The sequence below is a fragment of the Sminthopsis crassicaudata genome, chromosome 4 (genome assembly GCF_048593235.1).
Source record: "Sminthopsis crassicaudata isolate SCR6 chromosome 4, ASM4859323v1, whole genome shotgun sequence".
NCBI lineage: Eukaryota > Metazoa > Chordata > Mammalia > Dasyuromorphia > Dasyuridae > Sminthopsis > Sminthopsis crassicaudata.
The window spans coordinates 286,082,358-286,101,605 of record NC_133620.1 but is presented as its reverse complement, the minus strand read 5'-3'; the positions used below and the strand labels follow the sequence as shown (position 1 = coordinate 286,101,605).

Below are 19,248 nucleotides of genomic sequence, written 5' to 3'. Positions count from 1 at the left end.
AAATCTGAAAACTTGAGTCCCAATGCCAGTCTTTATGTTACATGATGTTGGCTATATCACTTCAGCATTCCAAGAGCTGCCATTATCTGTCTGTGTGATGAGGACAAATGCACAACTTGTCTAGTTTCAGAGGAGGCTGTTTTAAGCAAAATACCTGGCCAATTTTAAAATGCTATAAGTGACTCCTAGTTGTTATTCTACACTCCATTCCTAAATATGTTGCTCATGAAGTAAGCAGTCAGGTTTCATATTCACAGGGCAGTAGGATGAGATAACCTCTGAGATGTTTTCTGATTCTAGGATTTTTTCCAGTATGAGGTGCTCTGCTCCCTCTTCTGTAGAGTTGGAACAGACTTTGCAGAGGAGCAAATTCAAGCCCACAAAGGAGACATGACTTGCCTACTGATACACAGGTGGTAAGCAGAAAGACTGAGAGATCTGACGCCAGATGATCTGACTGGAAATCCAGAGCTCTTTCCCCTGCACTACCCTGTTAATAACTAGGATTGTTATGAAGAAAGAACTTTGTAAATCTTAAAGATAGGAAAGTAAGCCATTAATCACAGGCTTATAAACCTGGAGTTGTGAGGAATCTCAAAGTCCTATTCCAACTCTCTTCATTTTACAGATGAAGAAATTGAGGGTAAGTGGCTTCCCCCAGGTCACACAAGTATTAAGATCAGAGATGGGATTTGAAGACAGGTCCACTGATTCCAAATTAAATGTTTTTAGTTCTTTTCTAGTCTCTGTGGTTCATTTCCTGCTTGAACATTTCCTTCTATTCACTCTCACAAAAACAATTTCTTTACAATTATTCACTTTCATTTATCTCCATGTTTCCTTTTTGTTGGCTTTTCTGATTTGCTTCAGCTCTCTGTGTTGACATTTGATTAGTCAAGTGTACTTCTCACCTCTTCCAGGTTTTTAGATGGAAGGAAAGAATTTATCATGTCTTCAGTATTGTGTGTCTGAGGAACATTCAGTTTTGACTCAAGGCTCTTTCAAAAGATTCTATATGCCTGAGAACTGCTTTTGTAAAATACGACTCCATTTTACACATTTCAGTCCTCCAGTCCTCCCTCTTCTAGGAAACCTAACTATTTATTATATTACTTATCAAAATGATTTTTTTTTTTTGCCTTTGGATCCTCAATTAAATAAATCCCTGTATAAAGTACCATAACTAAAAAAAAAAGTATAATGGCTCAATAAATTCTTATTTCTCTGAATCAGAACACTATCTTCTCTAAGTCCCCTTTAAGAAGTTGTTTAACAATCCATAATCTATTACATTGTTTTCAAAGGATATATTTTCAATCATCAGTTACCTCTTCATCTTTTAAACCTTCTTCTTCCATCACTTTCTCTAGCTTCTTTTGTCTAGACACACACATACAAAAACAACAAAAACATACTGACATAAGATTATGAAATAACCTTTAGATGACATTCTTTCAAAAGCCCATTAAGACTTCTAAATTAATTTTTATATTGTAGACTCCAATTTTTCACTCAGAAATATATTTGCTATCCCAAAATGGAAAAGTTAACGCTTGTTAATTTTATGTTGTACTAAAAAAATACTAATTTAACAGAAAATTCTGTTCAAAATTAAAGTGTGTGTGTGTGTGTGTGTGTGTGTGTATGTGTATGTGTTTCAGAATTTCCTCTTCACCAAACCACAAAACAGCTGGTATTTGATAACCTTTCATAACAGGCATATGCACACACATACACTTATATACTCTCTCTCATAAAATGAAATCAACTTCCTTTATTTTCACATCTTCCTTCTCCTCAAAGTTACATCATCATTACCAAAGCAAAGAGAATGGTAAACAATAATTATTAAAGGCAGAACCCAGTCACTTAGGGGTCAAAAGGTCTCAGTTTGGCACCACTGCCAGAATGTGAAGTTAAGGTGTTCCCATGATGCATAAGAAGAGATTTCATGTGATTTCATGTCTTTATTTTGGAAATTTGTAGCCAAGTTCATTTCTGATCTACAGGTTGATATTAATTAGTTCATACATAAATGAATTAAAATCAACTGCCATAATATTGATCTGCATAGGTTTTGAGGTAATTTAATTCATTTATTAATTAAATACTCTCTATGTGCCAAGCATGATAGTAGACTTTGGTGACCACAAGGAGCTTACATTCTGTGATGGAAAACACTATGTAGACAATAAAAGTATCAGTCAATACAAGATTTAATTAAAATGAACACATTTACTATAAAGAAACCATGGGGAAGACTTAAATTAATTGAGACAAAGTAAAATTAGTAAAGTCAAGAAAACAATATACATAATGACTCCAAGAATGTAAAAGGAAATTAACAACAAAAATCAAAACTGAACACTATAACCATGAAGATTAAGTTTGGCCCTAGAGAGTGAAGATTAGGTGTAGAACCCTGTATGACAGCTGACACATTGGTTTGTCTTTCTGAACTGCTTCTTTCTTTTTTTCTTTCATTCTTAGAAATAAAGGTAATATAAGGATAAAAGCTATCAATAAAAAAGCTTAAAAGCAAAATAAAATAAATAGTTCTAGAAACTGCACTCTCAATCTATAAGATCAACAGATCTAATACAGTAGATACCTTTCCTCTCTGGCAAGTGAATATTAGAGGCTCATAGCATCTTTGTTTCCTAACTTCCCACTTTCTTTTCCTAATTTTTGCATATCTTTTTGCATTTTTTTTTTCTTTTTCAGTAGATGATTTAGGAGATGAGGGGAATTAAAAAACTTGCATTTCTTGGTGGCAAAAAAAAAAAAAAGAACTGTAAAAACTATATTAGTTCTTTTCTCTATTAAAAATTATGCATTCAATTATACAAACTGATATAAAGTTAAATTACATCTATACATGTGCATGTATCTGAATATTTATATATGCATAACACACAATATTTATACTTATATTTAATTATATACACACACAAAATCTAGTTTTTAGAACATATTTCTGATAGCTGCCTATGTTTGAGGAAAAGTCACCAGCAAGAAGTTCTACATCAGAAAATAATGATTTTCTAAATGGAAATGACAAAGAAACACCACCATCTGCTTTGATGTTGAATCCTAAGGGCCATCCATGTGTTGTCTTCCCTGTTAGAATGTGAACATCCTGAGAGTAGGAACTGTCTGGCTTTTTAATTTATATTTTCAACCTTCAACATAGTGCTTTGCATCTTCTAAGAACTTAGCAAATGCTTCATTCATCCATATTCATTCAGTATAAAACTGGTCTGACAGTGAATTTTTCAGAATAACTTCTTTGGTACTTCAGAGATTCATGATTTAATTAGTGTGGGTTCACTTGTTCATTGGGACAGATCTCATTTATGCCAAAAACATGTTTATGAATGGTCTGCATGAGAACTGTGATCACCTCTGTCTCTGAACTTATCTAGGCTGTCCTTTGAGGATAAAATGGTCTATCACTGAACCAACATTCTCAAAGACTTCCTTTCCATTTTAGTAAGAGATTCTAGAATTTATGCTAAGATATAGAAGTCCTCTAATTACCAAGGTTACATTGTCATGCTACATTAAGGGATTAGGGGAGGACTTCTGTCAAAGTAATCAGGTTCTTTCACTATAGAAAGACACTAAGGTCAAGAACATACCTGTTTAAAATAGTATTCCTGAGGCAGCTAGGTGGCACAGGGATGGAGCACCAGCCCTGAAGTCAGGAGGACACAAGTTCAAATCTAACCTTAGACACTTAACAACTCCTAGCTGTGTGACCCTGGGCAAGTCACTTAATCCCAATTGCCTCGGCAGAAAATAAAATAAAATAGTATTCCTTATAAAGCTTCAAGGACAACTAAGTAAACCAAGGATTGTTTCTATGGGCTCTTATATATACTCTCCATTCCTGGACTATAAGCTCTGTGAAGTTAAAATGAAAACATCTAAATTTCTCTTCTCCAGATTTTAGTATCGTGCTTTGCACACAAGTTGTAAACAAATTTAACACTTTAGATTTATCAGCCATCTAGATTTTTCCATCCAACTCCTTATTATCCAATTAGCTGCCAAGTCTAATCAATTCCACCTCCAGAGCATTTTACACATCTAACCCCTTCTATGAATTCACAAAACTTCTTTCCTAAATCTAGCCTTTATCACCTCTTACCTGGTCTACTCTATCGGGCATTTAATTGGTTTTCCTGCTTCCAACCTCTTCCTTCTCCAACCCATCCTTCACATACAGTTGCCAAAATGATTTCTACTTCTAAGGCACTTGTCTGACTAGGTCACTGTTCCACTCCAAAATCTTCAGGGACTCCTTAATGCTTGATGATAAAATACAAATTCCTCAATTCAACTTTAAAACCAACTGTAACCCTTATATCTTAGTTTATATAGCACCTATATCCCAGTCAAGCTAGACTACTTGCTATTCCTCAAACTTAACATTTTATTTGCAGCTTCAGTCCATTTGCCAATGCAAGATGTACTTCTTCCTTATATCTACCTCTCAAAATTATTACCTTTAAGATTCGGCTTTTCTATAAAACTTTCTTATATTCCTAGTCTACCTCCCTCCCAAATGTTCATGCTTTTTCAGCTTCAATTTACATCATCTTTACCTATATGTAAACATTCACACATACACACACACCCACTCACACACACACAATTTTACTAGTGAACTATTCCAATTGCTCAGCTGTATTACAATGTTTGCCCAATGATTAATTTAAATCAAAGGCTAAGGTGTGGAAACCTTTTTGTTGTAAAGAGACATCTCATTGCTATTAGGTCTACAAATGATGATTATAATGGGTTTTTACTACAAAAATTTCACTTCGTGCCTACAACATATGATATTTTCATATAAATATTTTTACCTCATCTCCCGTTCTTCATGTTGTGCAATAAGGTTGCTGTAAAAATTCTCCAAAGTAACTTTTGTCATAGTAACCCGTTCCTTTGTATGATTACTCATGGATGAACAAGGTGTTGAGCCTGTCATTGCCATGGCTGCTGGAAAGAAAAACGGAGACGTTGGCTATTCAATTAATTTTGCCATTTCTTACTATGAAAATAACCATAGGATAAGAATCCTTCCAACTTCAAATTTAAATTTATGTACAAATTCAACTATTTATCACAGACAATGAGGGATTCTAGCTGTCTATCCCAGAATCTGCAATACACATAAAAAGATTCATAAAACTTTAGAGCTAGAAGAAATCTTCAGAGACAACCAGGAACAAACTTTTCATTTTACTGATAAGGAAGTCTAGAAGAACAAAGTGAATCAGGCAGGGTTCTACAGCTTCTCAGTGGCAGTTGGGGCCACAAAATACCCAGCTTTCAGAAGCAAAAAATCAGGGATATTTTTCTTCTAAAATGAAAGCCATGTTTTTTCCAGATAACCAGACAATGTTCTCATTCTTCGCCAGATGACTAAAAGAGTCCAACCTTTCCCATCTCTAGCACTTTACTCCTTCCCCCTCTCCCAAGCTTTCTCTAAGTCAACCTCCTTTCACCCCGACATAAATGCATCGTGAAAATCAAGAGAGACTAATGGACAAATCAAGGGACAATTTAATGGAAAGCTTACTAGATTCCCTTCTGCCCCCAATCTTTTGGCAGTTTTTTTAAAGATAGTTTGCTTTTTTAGAGTAAGATTTAAAATCTAAAAAGTCAAGCATGAACATGTATTTGTTATAACTAGAAAATAAAATGGTAAAGTTCACCAATTTTTTGAAACACAGGCAATGAACAAAGGCTAATTTCATAAGAGGAAAAAGATTCAAAACCCAGACTTAAAAACTGCCCCACCTTCATTTCTAATGTGCCAAGATAAGCAATACATACAGGCTCCAAAATACTATAGACTTAATTCACCATAATATACCAACTTACATTTTTACAGAAGGGAAGTAAGTTCAAATGTTTTTCAGAGAGCTACACTACAAGAAAAGAATTTAGAAACCTCTGCTTGGTTTGTGAAGCTTGGGTGTGGTTCCTTATTTGTCACTCTTATGCCCTCTCCACCCACAATGAAAACCACATGTAAAACTACATTTTTGAGGAAAATTTTAACTCAGTCCTCTGTCTTTTTTTAAAATTCAGAAGTGAGAATTGCATATATTTGTACCTCTGTGTAGGGACTCTCCTGTCAGAGAATGTGATTAAAATTTTAGGCCCTATGTGCCTTTGTTTATATGTTAACAAATGAAATAAAAATCACAAAACTAAATACTATCATTTTACTGTCAGGCCAGATTTTTCCCAATACTTCAGAGATCAGCGTTAAAGAACAAAGATGATACTTTTCAATATATGCGTAAGGGTCTACACAAAAAGGAAAATAAAAGCAGTAAAATACTGATTTCAAGAAAAAATGCTCACATCATTTAGAGCTGGAAACCCAACTCCTCCCCTCCTCATATTTCAGAGGAGGAAACTAATGCCCAGAGAAAGAAAGTGACTTGTCCAAGGTCTTTAAGTCAGTTAAGTGGCAGTCAGTGCTTTCAAAATATCAGCTTCTCAATATTATTTTCTATATATTTTAAGCCAGCAGGAAGTTATGTAAGGAAAAAAGTCAAACTTTTCTAAGCACAATTAATCTTCTAATGATATAGTTTCCAACTTTCAAACACAGGCTTCTTCTAGTTGCAAAGGCTACATTTTCACTCCCTTTGACCTTTCTTCAAATTTCCTCTTTCTACAATAGTAACATCGTTTAAGCTCAATCCTAATCATCTAATAAAAAGATACTATTGCTCTGTATCAATTCACATATTCAGTGAGTAACTATTTCCTACCCGCACCTCAACTCCCCCCAAACCAAGAAAACTGCTCTGATTTTATGCCAATGCATTTCCTCTTGCTTTTATGGATCAAATGTTTTCATTTAAAATTTCCTCATGTTCCAACCTGCAGGTCTTTGGTAGCCTTTGACCTTTTCTGTCCTAGGTTTCCCCAGGCTAGGCAAAATATCTCTAGTGTGACAGGAGATAAGGGTCACTGAGAAGGAAAAGAGAAACCAAGAAATTAACAATTAAGTGGTAAGAATGTAACAGTAAAATTTTATTTTGAAAATAGCTTGAGAAACTACTGCAATTTAAACAGGAATAAACAAAACAGCATGGTCTATAAAAGTGATTCCTAGCCTAGATTTTAAATCCCCCAACAATTTTTCTTTAGTTATCTCAAAATAAATTAATTGTTTAATTAATTTGTCTTTAAAGTCATGGTCGTGTAAAAGAAATTAGTCTTGCCATTCATATGGGAATAATAAAGCATATTAAAGTCTTATATTGCCAACATGATGATGTGCAGTTTTGAAAAGCAACCCATCAAGATCATAGATCTGAAAGACTAAGAACAAGGAAGTCTGATAGGATCTGAATAGGAAAAATAGCAAGAGCTACATCACAGCTGGGAAGATACATAGCCCTGTCATCTATCCCAAGCTGTCCCTTTCCCAAAAATCATGTTTTTGTCACTAACACTGGAACATAAACACTAATGTTACATAGTTGTGAATCATGAAATACTGTAAGAATTACATTGCAACTGACTCGGAGGAAAAGAAAAAGTGCATGTAAGAAGGCTAACACATATTGGTAATGATAATTTGTTCAGAAGAAGCAGCCTAAAAAAGCATTACCAAGGTCCTGTGAGACCAAAAAGGTAGATTGGTCACATAGCAAGAAGTGTCTGATACACAACTGTATTCGTATCCATAAAATATTACGAGAATCAGAGAAAGGCTGCTGGTACTTTGGTGAAGGACTTATAGAAAGATTGGGAGGGAAAAAGACATAAGATTAGATAACTTGGAAGGGTGACAATATACACCAAAGGAAGTTGTCTGTCTTTGTCTGTCTAAAGCTTTCTAAAGCTCCTGGATCCACTAAGGGGCTTTGTTTTTTCAATTCAAATTCAAATTTCTTATTCTTTTTTTTTTTTTTTTTTTTTTAAACTGAGACAATTGGGGTTAAATGACTTGCCTAGGTTCACACATCTAGGAAGTATTAAGTATCTGAGGCCAGATTTAAACTCAAGTCCTCTTTGACTTCAGGGCTGGTGCTCTTATCCACTGCACCACCTAGCTGCCTCCAAATTCAGATTTCTTAAGAAATCTTTTTTTTTTTTTTTCTAAAAAAAAAAAAAATTCAGCATTTTTTGAGGGGAGAAGGGTATTTCTTGAACATTTTCTCTTTCTTTTGGGAAAAAGTCAGAGACAATTAAAATGGGGGGGGGGGAGAATTTTCAATATAGTTTTTCCTTCTAGAGGAAAACAACTAACAATTGGTAACAACTTCAAAAAACTTGATAATCACTGATCTAGACAAATTCAAATGTTTCCATACTGAACATTTAGATGAAACTATAAGGAAAATAATGAAGGAAAAACCCCAAATCCCAAAAGAGGTGAGCTCTAAAAATCAAGTTGGTTAGCACTATCATGTTAGCAAAGATGATCATTATTATTAACTTACTCTAAATATTTTTCCTAGCAACATCTTGTCTAACCCTGTGATTTATAAGAAGCTTTTTATGGTACAGTAGAAAGAGAGCTATATTGGAAGTCAGCAAAAGTCTTTGTCTCAGATTTTTATCAATCATAGGTTCAATCTAGTTAAATTGATTAACCTGAGCCTCAATTTCAATATCTGTAAAAAAGGGAATAACATAGGTTATTATGTGACATAATGAGATAATAAGTGCTTTAAAAATCTTAAAGTGCTGTATATTAGCTATTATTTTTAACAGCTAGGTAAATAAGCTGTAATATATTATCAACAAAAGAAGAGATGTAAATAATATAAAAGAGATGTATAATTGGGAAAGAAGAAAAGTCAGTCATGTACCAAATATGAGGAATAACAGACAATCCAAAGTTGCATTGGTACCTATTTTATATTATGAATCCTTTAAACCAGCATACTGGTGGGATATATGGTACAACATAGCTAAAACTTAATGAGAATGGATGGGTAGGATTTGTATTGATGGTTAGAGTACCTACATAGTTCCACTGAAATTTTGAAAATGCCTCACTTAGATTACTATTTTGCATTTGAGGCCAATAGTACATATACAAAGAAATATTCATCAAAAGTTAATTTGTCACTTAAATGTTTCAAATGTGTATACTTATTCTCTTCTGCTAAACAGTGACTCCTACACAAAAACACTCAAAAATTCTTGTTGATTTCTGGTTCTCTTATATTAAGATGCTTGTGTGTGTATAAAGATAATGGGGAAGAGAGCTAGTAGCTATAAAGAACCAGAGGACAAAATCCTTGCTCAGTCACACAAGTAAAAGTAAGCTAATATCTAGTGGATTTAAGTTTATGTATTTTTTTTTTTTTTTAGATTTAGGGATTTTTTTTTTATATATAGATCAGATTGATTCAGAGTGTAGGTGACTGTTCCTACATCCTTCTCTGGGAGTGATACAATAATGAACAAGATTGAGCATTTCCTTCATTCCAACCTTACCTTCTCTGTCTTTATATTCTGAATAAGAAGGGTCTCTCTTTCATTCATAGGATGACCATTTTTAAAACTTCTACTCTATGTGCTAGACACTTTGCTAGGAGATGAAGATCCAAAGATAAAAGAATCCCTGTTCTCAAAATGCTCAAATACACATGGGAAAAGTAGCATGTAAACAGAGAAATTAAAGCAAACTTGTTAAAACAAATAACTTTGAGAAATTGCAATCCCAATCTACAAGATTACTCTCTTAGGCACATGAAAAATAAATGCTCTTCTCCCCCCCCTTCCTAGTTTTTCAGCTTTTAAAAATCTCTTGAGTTTCATTCCTTACTGGAGGTCAGGACTACCTTTTCTATACACTTTCTGCTACTTCACCTCCATTCAATATTTTATCTGCATTCCCTCCTTTGTTCAGAGATTCAAATCCCAGGTCTGGTACGTGAGCTTTGATAAGGCAACATGGTCGAGTGGCAGAAACACTGACTGCAGTCAGAAGATCTAAGTTCAAATCAGTTTCTGCCACTTACTACCTGTGTGACTTTAGGCAGGTTGTCTAATCTCTCCAAGCCTCATTTTCTTGATCTGTAAAATATGAGAATTGAATTACATGATCTTTAAGATTCTTTTCTGCTCTAAATCTGTGCTATAAATCTTTCTGTGCCTATCTCCACATCTAAAAAATGGAAATTATACCTGTACTTCTTATCTAAGAGTTGTTTACAATAATGTATGTTAAAAACTTAATAATGATCGACTGTTATTCTATTTTCTTTTCTCTCTAACAAAATCCAACTATACTATTATCTTTCCTATAGCTGTAAAACATTGTCCCTCACTGTACTGTGTTATTGGTATTATTTCATCAGAGCCATTCCTACCTCCCCTTATCCTCTTAACCAAAAAGTCTAGTATCCTAAAAATTAACAGGATATTTGGGGAGAAATAGGCAGTCTGAAAAGTACCATTCAACCTGGAAAAGGGAAGGGGATTAAAGGTAGTATAAGACTTAGGAGGTAGAGAAAGGAGCTATCACAAATTAGCTTAAAATATGGAGAGAACAGAGAAAAAAAGAGAAAAAGGAACTCCCATAGGAATCAAAGGTATGGGGGAGTTGGGGGAGGGGTTGGGGATACAGAATAAATGGGGATTTGGAGAATGAGGGGAATAGCATCGAGGGGATTTCACAGATGGGCTAGAGACCGGGGTGAAGAGGCCTCCGGTGGCTGAGGGGACAACAAAGAAGTTACTCTGCCAGGAGGGCGTAGGAACGGGAAGCAGTCGGAGGGTTTGCAGGGGGGCAGAAGGGTCAGGGACGGAGCAAAGAGGAGAGATCTCAAGAGCTTATCTGATACAGGGATTAGAGGAAGAGAAAGGAGAATTCAAAAGAAATTACGGGGTTGTTCAGAAGAGGAAGATTAGGAGGGGAGACTAAATGAAAAACTCGGGATAAGAAGGAAGGTGTGTGTGGAAGGTGAGAGGAGGGGCAGCACTTTTAGGAGGGGTTGGAGAATTAGTGGGAGAGGGACTGGAGAGGAGAAGGATAGTGCTCCCTCAGAGGTGGGAGCAGTTGTTGGGGCGGAGAACGGGGTACGTGGGAGAAATTCTGGGAAAGGGCACGGTTCTGGGATCAGGAGGGGGAGGAAGGGCTCAGAATGGGCAGTTCTAGGAGGAGGGACCAGGCACTTGCCCTTAGGAAGCGGTTTGGGAGGGGAAGCAAGAGGAAAGTTTGACAAGGACTGGGAAAAGGGAAGGCTGGGAGCGGGAGTTATCTGTTGGGGGGAGGGGGGGCGGGAGGCCGGTGAGGGAAGGCAGGAGAAAGAAGAGGTTTGGAGACTAGTTAGGGAGCTCGAAAGGCGCAGAGGAAGGCTGGGGGAGGAGAGGGACAGAAGTTAGAGCAGACCCAGTTCAGCGAGCGGGCGCAAGGTGCGAGGGGGAAGCTTCGGCGGCAGGTGGAAGCGGAGGAAGCCCTGAAGACGGAAGGCGCCGCGCTGAGGAGGGGCGCAGTGCGCTAGGAGGGGAGAGGCTGAGGATGGGCTTAGAAAGGGGGGGGGGGAAGCGGAGGACGGGGCAGGTCTGGAAGGGGACACAGAGGGCGGGGGAGAGGGATCGGGCAGCATCGGGACAAGGGCAGGTTAAAGGAGGGTTTGGAAAGGGGCAGGGATGGGACAAGAGGAAGGCAGGACTGGTTTGGGAAGGGACAAAGAAGGGAGTGGGAGAGAGCGGGCTGGGAGGGAGGGAAGTGACGGTGGGTGAGGAACGGAGAGGGGGAAGGGGAAGGGCAGAGGAGAGGGTCGGGGGTCGCTTGAAAGCGGCCAGAGGTCGGAGGGAAGCGAGCGGGCTGGGAGAAGGGGAGGCGGAGGTGGACCTGGAAGGGGACGGAGCTGGAGGAGGAGGGCGCGGGGCTTGGAGAGACGGAGGTCTGGGAGGCGGGGCGGGTGACGAGGACGAAGCCGCTCACCAGAGACCGCCGGGCCGCAGCACCGAGCCCCGGCGCCGGTCCCTCCCAGCTGGCTTCGTTGTCAGGCCGAGACCCCCGGCGGCGTCCAGCCTGCCGGAAGAGGGGAGGAGCCTCTCGTCGGCTGTTCGGGGAGGTGCTTCGGAGAAGGGGGAAAGAAGCTATTGGGGAAGGCGAAGACAACAGGAAGCGCCTCTAACTGCCGGAAAAAGACGGCGGCGGAGAAGGTCCAAGACTCCTTCCCCGGGTGCGGCGACTGCGCCTCCGACTCGGAGAACAGACAGAGTGAGATATGGAGAGGGCGGAGAGGGCCCCCCGAGGACGGGATGCGCATGCGCGGCTCCGCCTCCGCGAGCTCGTCCTCCGGACGCAGGCGGGGTGATAGAACGTTCCTGGAAGAGGTTGTGGCTTAGGCTACACATCTGCACGTGGTAGTAATGTGGGGTCCTTCCACCTCACTGGTTTGTAGTGCTCGGGTCGCACTGAGCCGCACTTGTATGCGTAAATTTAACGAGTTCCCCTTCTTCCTGAAGCGCTCCCCGACCCGCCGTGGCAGCCTAAACTGCGGAAAGGGCGCTGAATTAGGAAACAGGAAGCTTGATTTCTATCTCCGGCCCCGCCCTCCGGGCCATCCTGTATTAAAGCGCCCAGCGGCTTCTTTGCGGGCGGGTTAAACCTTTGAAGGTTAAAAGTGGAGCAGAAACGTCGCTCCTGCCCTGTGAGGAGCTTCCGTTCCCCAGGAGGAGACAGTAGTGAACTACTACGTACTGACAAATATTGGGGAAATGACCGGGTGGGAGGGCGCTCGGAATGCGCCTTCGGCTCCAGGCGGCGCTTTAGGTTTGAGGAGCCCGGAGCGGGACAGCTAGTGTAACCGAACCGGGAGGCCGGCGTCACCGAGCGGAAGGGAAATGTTAGAGGGAGAGGGGAGAAGGTGTCGGAGGGAAGGAGCCGGGTTATGAGGGATTCTTCTTGGAGGTGGCGGGGAACTACTGAGGGACATCGAACTGGGATGGAGGGAAGCCATGGTCACACCTGCGCTCCAGAAAAACCACTTTGGCCATTGAGATGATTGACTGGCGTGGGACCAGGGAGAGAGGGAACAATTTATTCAGTTTCCTCATCTGTAAAATGAACCGGAGAAGGAAATGGCAAATCCGTTACAGTTTCTCCGCCGAGAAAACGCCGAATGGTGTCCGAAAAGTCCAGTACGGCTGAAACGACTAAGAAATGTCACAAAACAAGAATTGGGACTTAATTGAAAAGACCCTGATGTGGGGGAAGATTGGAGGCAAAACGGGGAGGGGAGTGGCAGAAGATGAGAAACCCGAACCTCAGACTGGGACAGTTCTGGCGGGAGAGCTCGAGGAAGATAAAAGAGCTTGGTCCTGGGGTCTTAAATCGGGAGCGGGGACTGAGCCACAAAGTAAAGGTCACGTGGCTTTGTGCTGAGTGAATACAAAGAGGCAGGCCCTCCCTCATGGAGTTTACATTCTAATGGAGAAGATACCCAGGGAAGACTGGAGGTGGAAAGACCAACCAAAAGGCCATTGCACCGCCAAGAATGAAGTGATCAGGCTCTGCTCCAAGGTGACGGTGCATCAAAGTGTCAAAGGAAAGGGCTAACATATCGAGCTTATGTGCCAACTACTCTGCTAAATACTAAACAAATAGTATCTCATTTTCACACAACCCTGGGAGCTGGGTGCTATTAATATCCCTGTCTGCAATTGAGGAGACTGAGACAAACAAATGATTCGTTTAAGATTATCTGAGTCAAGATTAGGTCTTACTGTCTCTGGCCCAACTCGCTATCCTATCACATGGCTGACCTCACATTGGAAAGATCCCCTTCTTTGCTCTGTAATGTGAGGGACAGCATGGCCTAGTAAGTGAACAGCTGACTTGAGGAACAAGAAGCCAGGGGTTTCGGTCCCACCTCCACCCCATACTAGTTCTGTGATGTGGGGAAGTCACTTAATCTCTCTTTTTTTTTCCTACAGACACTTATGTTTAACGTAATAAGCCCCAAAGCTGTAATATCATTACTCTTGGGAAGCTTTTTCTTCAAGGGAACAGGTGTAGGCTCAAATTCAACCACTTAAGGGTCCCTACTGGCTTAGAAAACTGACATTATCTACATTCTATTATATTTTTATTTATTTTGCTAAATTCTCCCCAGGTGCATTTTAATTTGGTTTAGCACAACTGGAATATTTCAGACTTTGTGGCTTACATGCTGTTTGCTGCTTCAGCCCCACACCACCAAAATCACAAAATAGGACTAATTAGGAAAGGAAAGAAGTAGATAGTCCAAAGGGCCCTTTTAGCTCTAAAGTGACCCATTTTATGGTGAAGGCCTTTACTTTCTCCCTATGCATCTGAAGACTTAACCAGTGTGACCTCTGTTGGGTAGAGTTCCCTGAATTTGCCCCCTGCTAGAGGAAGTAAAGACTTCCTTTTATTAGTCTACAAATTTTGGGGGAGGGGAAAGGAAGGAACAAGATTAGTTCTAATATTCCAGCATTTCTTGAGATCTCAGTGATTTTGTCATCTTCTAAACTCTTTTTACAGTCTTCATCTTTCCTAGCACTCCTAAATGGGGGAAGGAAGAGGCAGGGAGTTGTCACATCCATGAAATTTAATTCCTTCAGTGATTTCTCATTTGGTCCTGCAGCCTTCATCTTTCCTAATCCTCTTAAAAGGGGAAGGAGGAGGTAGGGAGTTGTCACATCACATGAAATTTAACTCTCTTCTCAAAAGTGATTCTCATTTGGTTCTGCATTCCCTCCTGCTCTCTGTTATGCCTTTCTTGAGGAGCAATAACCAGAAATTATGAGGAGAAAATGTTTGTTATTTTTGTATATCCTTCCACTTGTACTTAATAGCAATTTTTGCCAGCTGCAGATCAATCTGAACTCTTAAACAATGACTCCAAAATTCTTTCCTGTAAATCAAATTTGACCATATGGTAGTGTTGCCCTCTTTACAGTCTAAATTGGATATTCAAGGGAGTCTGAAAGTGGCCTTGGCCCCACATCTTTCCATCCACATTTATCTAAAACAAATGAAATTCCTTATTCATTTTCCTGTCTGCTTAGGTAGTCTTGAGACATCATAAAATCATGATCTCTTAGCTGGAAGGGACCTTAGAGACATCCATCAGGGACCTAAATATTTGTCATTAGATTGTTGAAGTAACTTGACTCTTAGCAAGTCATTTGTCCTCTCAGTACCCTCACCCAACAATAGAGGAGTTGCTGATGTACATGAGTAAAAGAGATTCTTCATGTGTTCTCTATACCAGTGAAATTTCAGGTCCAGATTTTTTTTTTTTAATAAGGATATTATTGGTTGGTTGGTTGGATTTTTTGTTTTTGTTTTTGTTTTTTGTTTTTGTTTTTATGTTGTAATGCAGGAAAAACTGAAGCAAGATAGAGATTTTATTTGAGAGGGAGAGATTGTGCTGGGGGTAAAACAGGATCCATGTTGCCCCCAGCGCTGAATAAGTCTCAAAGAATCCAGCAATGAGTGAAGAATTCCAGGGATTTTTATAGGACTTCAATGATAAGGAGAGACAAGAGGGGGGGGAGGAGGCAGAAGTGCACTAGTGAGCGGGAACTTTTCAGGAATGGACCATAAATTCAATTCTGACAGATTAGGGGTAAGGACCATAAATTTGATAACTTAGGAGGACCTAGGAGCCAGGATGTCTGAAATAGAAGATATTCATACTTATCTCTAAATAACCTATCTACAATTTATGGCTTTATGGAATGCTAATGGTCAGAGATAGTTAGCTCTGTTCTAATTTATATCAGTTCTAATAGTCAGGAAGATGGGGGTTGCAACTAGGGGGATTAAGGCAGAACAATTCAGGGAAACTGAGGCAGAACAATTCAGGAAAACTGAAGCAGAACAATTAAAGGAAACTATGGAATAACAATGTCACTGAAAATTTCCCCAGTATCCTTCCTCCCTCCCCTCTCAAAAAGGGACCCATTATAACAATATATTTTTTTTTAAATCAGCAAGAAAGTTTGAAAATATATATATTGTGTCACACTCATGGATTGTCTATCTCTGCAAAGGAGTAGGATGGAAGTATCTTTTCATTTTCTTTGGAGCCATGTTTATTTTTTGTAATTTTGCAACATTCACTTTTGATTGTATGAATGTGGTGGTTCTGTTTGTGGTAGTGGATTTAGAGTGGCCTGTGTTCAGGAAAACTCAACTTCCTGAATGCAAATCTGGTCTCAAACACTTACTAGCAGTATAACCCTTCAACCTGTTCACTTCAACCTGTTTGCCTTGGTTTTCTAAGGCAATGTGAGCTGGAGAAGGAAACTGCAAACCACTCTAGCATCTCTGCCAAGAAAATCTTACAATCTCAAATGCATAGAGTTGGACACAACTGAGAAATGATTGAATGACAATAAAAAGTTACTTTGTATATTTTTTCTTATATGCTTCATTCTTATATCAGTTCATATAGGTCTGTCCACATTTCTCTGTATTCATCACATACATATAGCATAGTAATATTCCATACTATTCCCTTATACTCATAATACCACAATTTGTTTAGCCATTTCTCCTTCTATAGGAATCTATATTATTTCTAATTTTTTGCCATCACAAAAAGTACTACAGTAGATATTTTGGTGTCTATGGGGACTTTCTTATCTATGGCCTCCTTGGGGTATATACCCAGTATTGGAGTCTCTTGGTCAAAAGATAATGGATATTTTAATCACTTTCTTTACATTACTCTAAGTTGTTTTCCAAAATAGACATAATGATTCACAGTCCAGGTTATCTTTTACCTTGCTTTGTGTCCCCGAGGCTAAGCACAGTGTTTGCTGCATAGAAACACTTAAGAAATGTTTATTGACAGATTGTTATAAGACACAGACTTGATTCAGTTGAGCACAATCCTCCTGTGATTAAGAAGCCAGTTTGCTATCAGAGATCTAAAGGATCTCTAGCCCTTTATCTCCTGGACTGTATCCAAGTGACTAGGAAGCTAAGTTAATAACCAAAAATCTTAGTTCCCAGAGATAGATAAATTTAAGAACAGTTTCAATACCTTTTGAAGAAAAGCTAACTTATTATGCATAGGTGAGAGCACCTTGGAATATTATACCCAACATTCCATCCCATTGCAATTCTCTATGACAAAACATTTCCTCCAATTACATAATTCTCTTGTTTTTCACATTACCCCATTTTGGTTCTCTCTTTAACTATTTTCCTTCATCTAATCCAAGCTTTGGGTAACACAATCAACAATATTTATTAGGTCCCTACTATATGCTATATGTCAGATACATAGATAATTAGATAGGTAGGTAGATAGAAAGAACACTTGATATCAGGCAGGTTTGCCAAGCTCTGATGATCCAAAATCAAGCAAGCAAGATTCTCTCTATCCTTAAGGAACTTTGATCTTACTAGGAGAAGACAACACAAAAAGGATACATAATGTGACAAAGTTTGGAAATGGTGGCCAGGAAATAACAAGGGGCCTAATTTTAGGCAAAGTACCACAAAAACCCATCTATTAGAGCCAGAGATTCCAGAGCAGAATACAAAGTTCTGGGGGAGGGGGATGAAAAGTTGAAGATGAAGATCAGGTAGAGGTTTGAAAGCAAGGTTTGAAAAAGGTGCTGAGAGTATGAATATAACTATCCTGCCTGTTAGCTCAATACTCAGTTATTTGGGGATGATGAAATTCCTGATTGATTCTGGTCTGACAAAGCTTAGGGAATTAATGTCCTTATTGACCTCTAAGAAGGACTTAACTTTTAATTTAATGATTTATTATTCCCTCAATTATACGTAAAAACAATTTTAATGTGTTATTTTTCAAATTTTGAGTTCCAAAATTCTCTCCCTTCCTTTCCACCCTCCAACCCCAATTGAGAAGGCAAGCAATTTGACATGTTATAGTTGTATAGTCATGCAAAACAATTCCATGTAAGTTATGCTGTGAAAGAAAACAGCACCACCCCATCATCACCAAAAAACAAAACAACAAAAAAACCCCACAAAAATAAAGAAAAATATATATTTTGAGCTGTATTCAAGCTCTAACAGTTCTTTCTCTTTAAATAAACAATCTTTCATTGTAAATTCTTCAGAATTGTTTTGGATCATTGTATTGATGAGAAAAACTAAGTTCTTCACAGTACAGCAGCATACAATTTTGTGTTATTGTGTACAATGATCTTCTGGTTCTGCTCATTTGATTTTGCATCAATTCATGTAAAGACTTAAATTTTAAAAGGGAGTGCCTATAACTTTGTTTCTCTCCTTCTTTTGACCTGGAAAGTAATGCTCCTATGAGGAATTAGAAGAGAGACCATACTTCTCCTTCCTCCCATAGCATTGCAACTCTTCTCATATGAGCAGCCAGATTTGTCATTCAATTATGCAACCTGAAGATTGTTTTGGAGTTCTGGACTGACTTTTCCCTTTTGTGTTTCCTTTCCTGACTATAGATCATTGAACAGCAATCCCAGGTTAAGTGTGTTCAGTTTTGGAAGCAATTTTGTGAGATTGAGGTGTTCAGAAGTTTCAGGTCCTCAGTCAGAGTTGACTAGTTTCAAGAGTTCAACATCAAACATCAAAAAAGAGCAGTTGTATAAAGAAGATCCAATTCACTTCCAGCTGATCAATGATGGACAGAAACAACTACACCCAGAGAAGGAACACTGGGAAGTGAATGTAAATTGTTAGCACTACTGTCTATCTACCCAGGTTACTTATACCATCGGAATCTAATACTTAACGTGCAACAAGAAAATTGGATTTACACACATATATTGTATCTAGGTTATACTGTAACACATGTAAAATGTATGAGATTACCTGTCATCTAGGGGAGGGAGTAGAGGGAGGAAGGGGAAAATCTGGAAAAATGAATATAAGGGATAATGTTATAAAAAAAATTATTCATGCATATATACTGTCAAAAAATGTATAATTATAAAATTAATTTAAAAAACAAACAAAAAAAAAAACAACAGTTGTTCAAGTCCTGGACTGATTTGCCAGATCGACTTGAACCTAGAAAGAATGATTTAGGACAGAAATATGTATTAGAAAAATTGCACATGTTTAATATATATTAGATTACTTGCTGTACAGGGCAGGGAGTGGGAGAAGGGAGGGAGAAAAAATTTGGAACACAAGGTTTTGCAAGGGTGAATGTTGAAAACTATGCATATATTTTGAAAATAAAAAGCTTTTTTTAAAAAGTGGGAAACATATGCTCTATCATCATTCAATTGCACTCATTC

The 19,248-nt window shown here is 38.6% G+C and overlaps 1 protein-coding gene across 2 annotated transcripts in view; it reads right to left on the bottom strand.

Moving 5' to 3' along the window:
• The window catches only part of STK38 (serine/threonine kinase 38), a 34,873-nt gene extending 22,635 nt beyond the window's left edge, over positions 1 to 12,238 (bottom strand). Inside the window, exons 1-3 of one of the 2 annotated variants that reach the window (XM_074311108.1) lie at positions 11,948 to 12,238; positions 4,872 to 5,004; positions 1,329 to 1,380 (exon numbers count right to left, since the gene is read on the bottom strand). In XM_074311108.1, coding sequence (XP_074167209.1) covers positions 1,329 to 1,380; positions 4,872 to 5,002 — 183 coding nt within the window. In that variant the 5' untranslated portion in view covers positions 5,003 to 5,004; positions 11,948 to 12,238. Of the gene's footprint in view, positions 1 to 1,328; positions 1,381 to 4,871; positions 5,008 to 11,947 lie in introns of both variants that reach the window. The other variant, XM_074311110.1, reaches the window with a different exon arrangement.
• Positions 12,239 to 19,248: the final 7,010 nt, after the last annotated feature.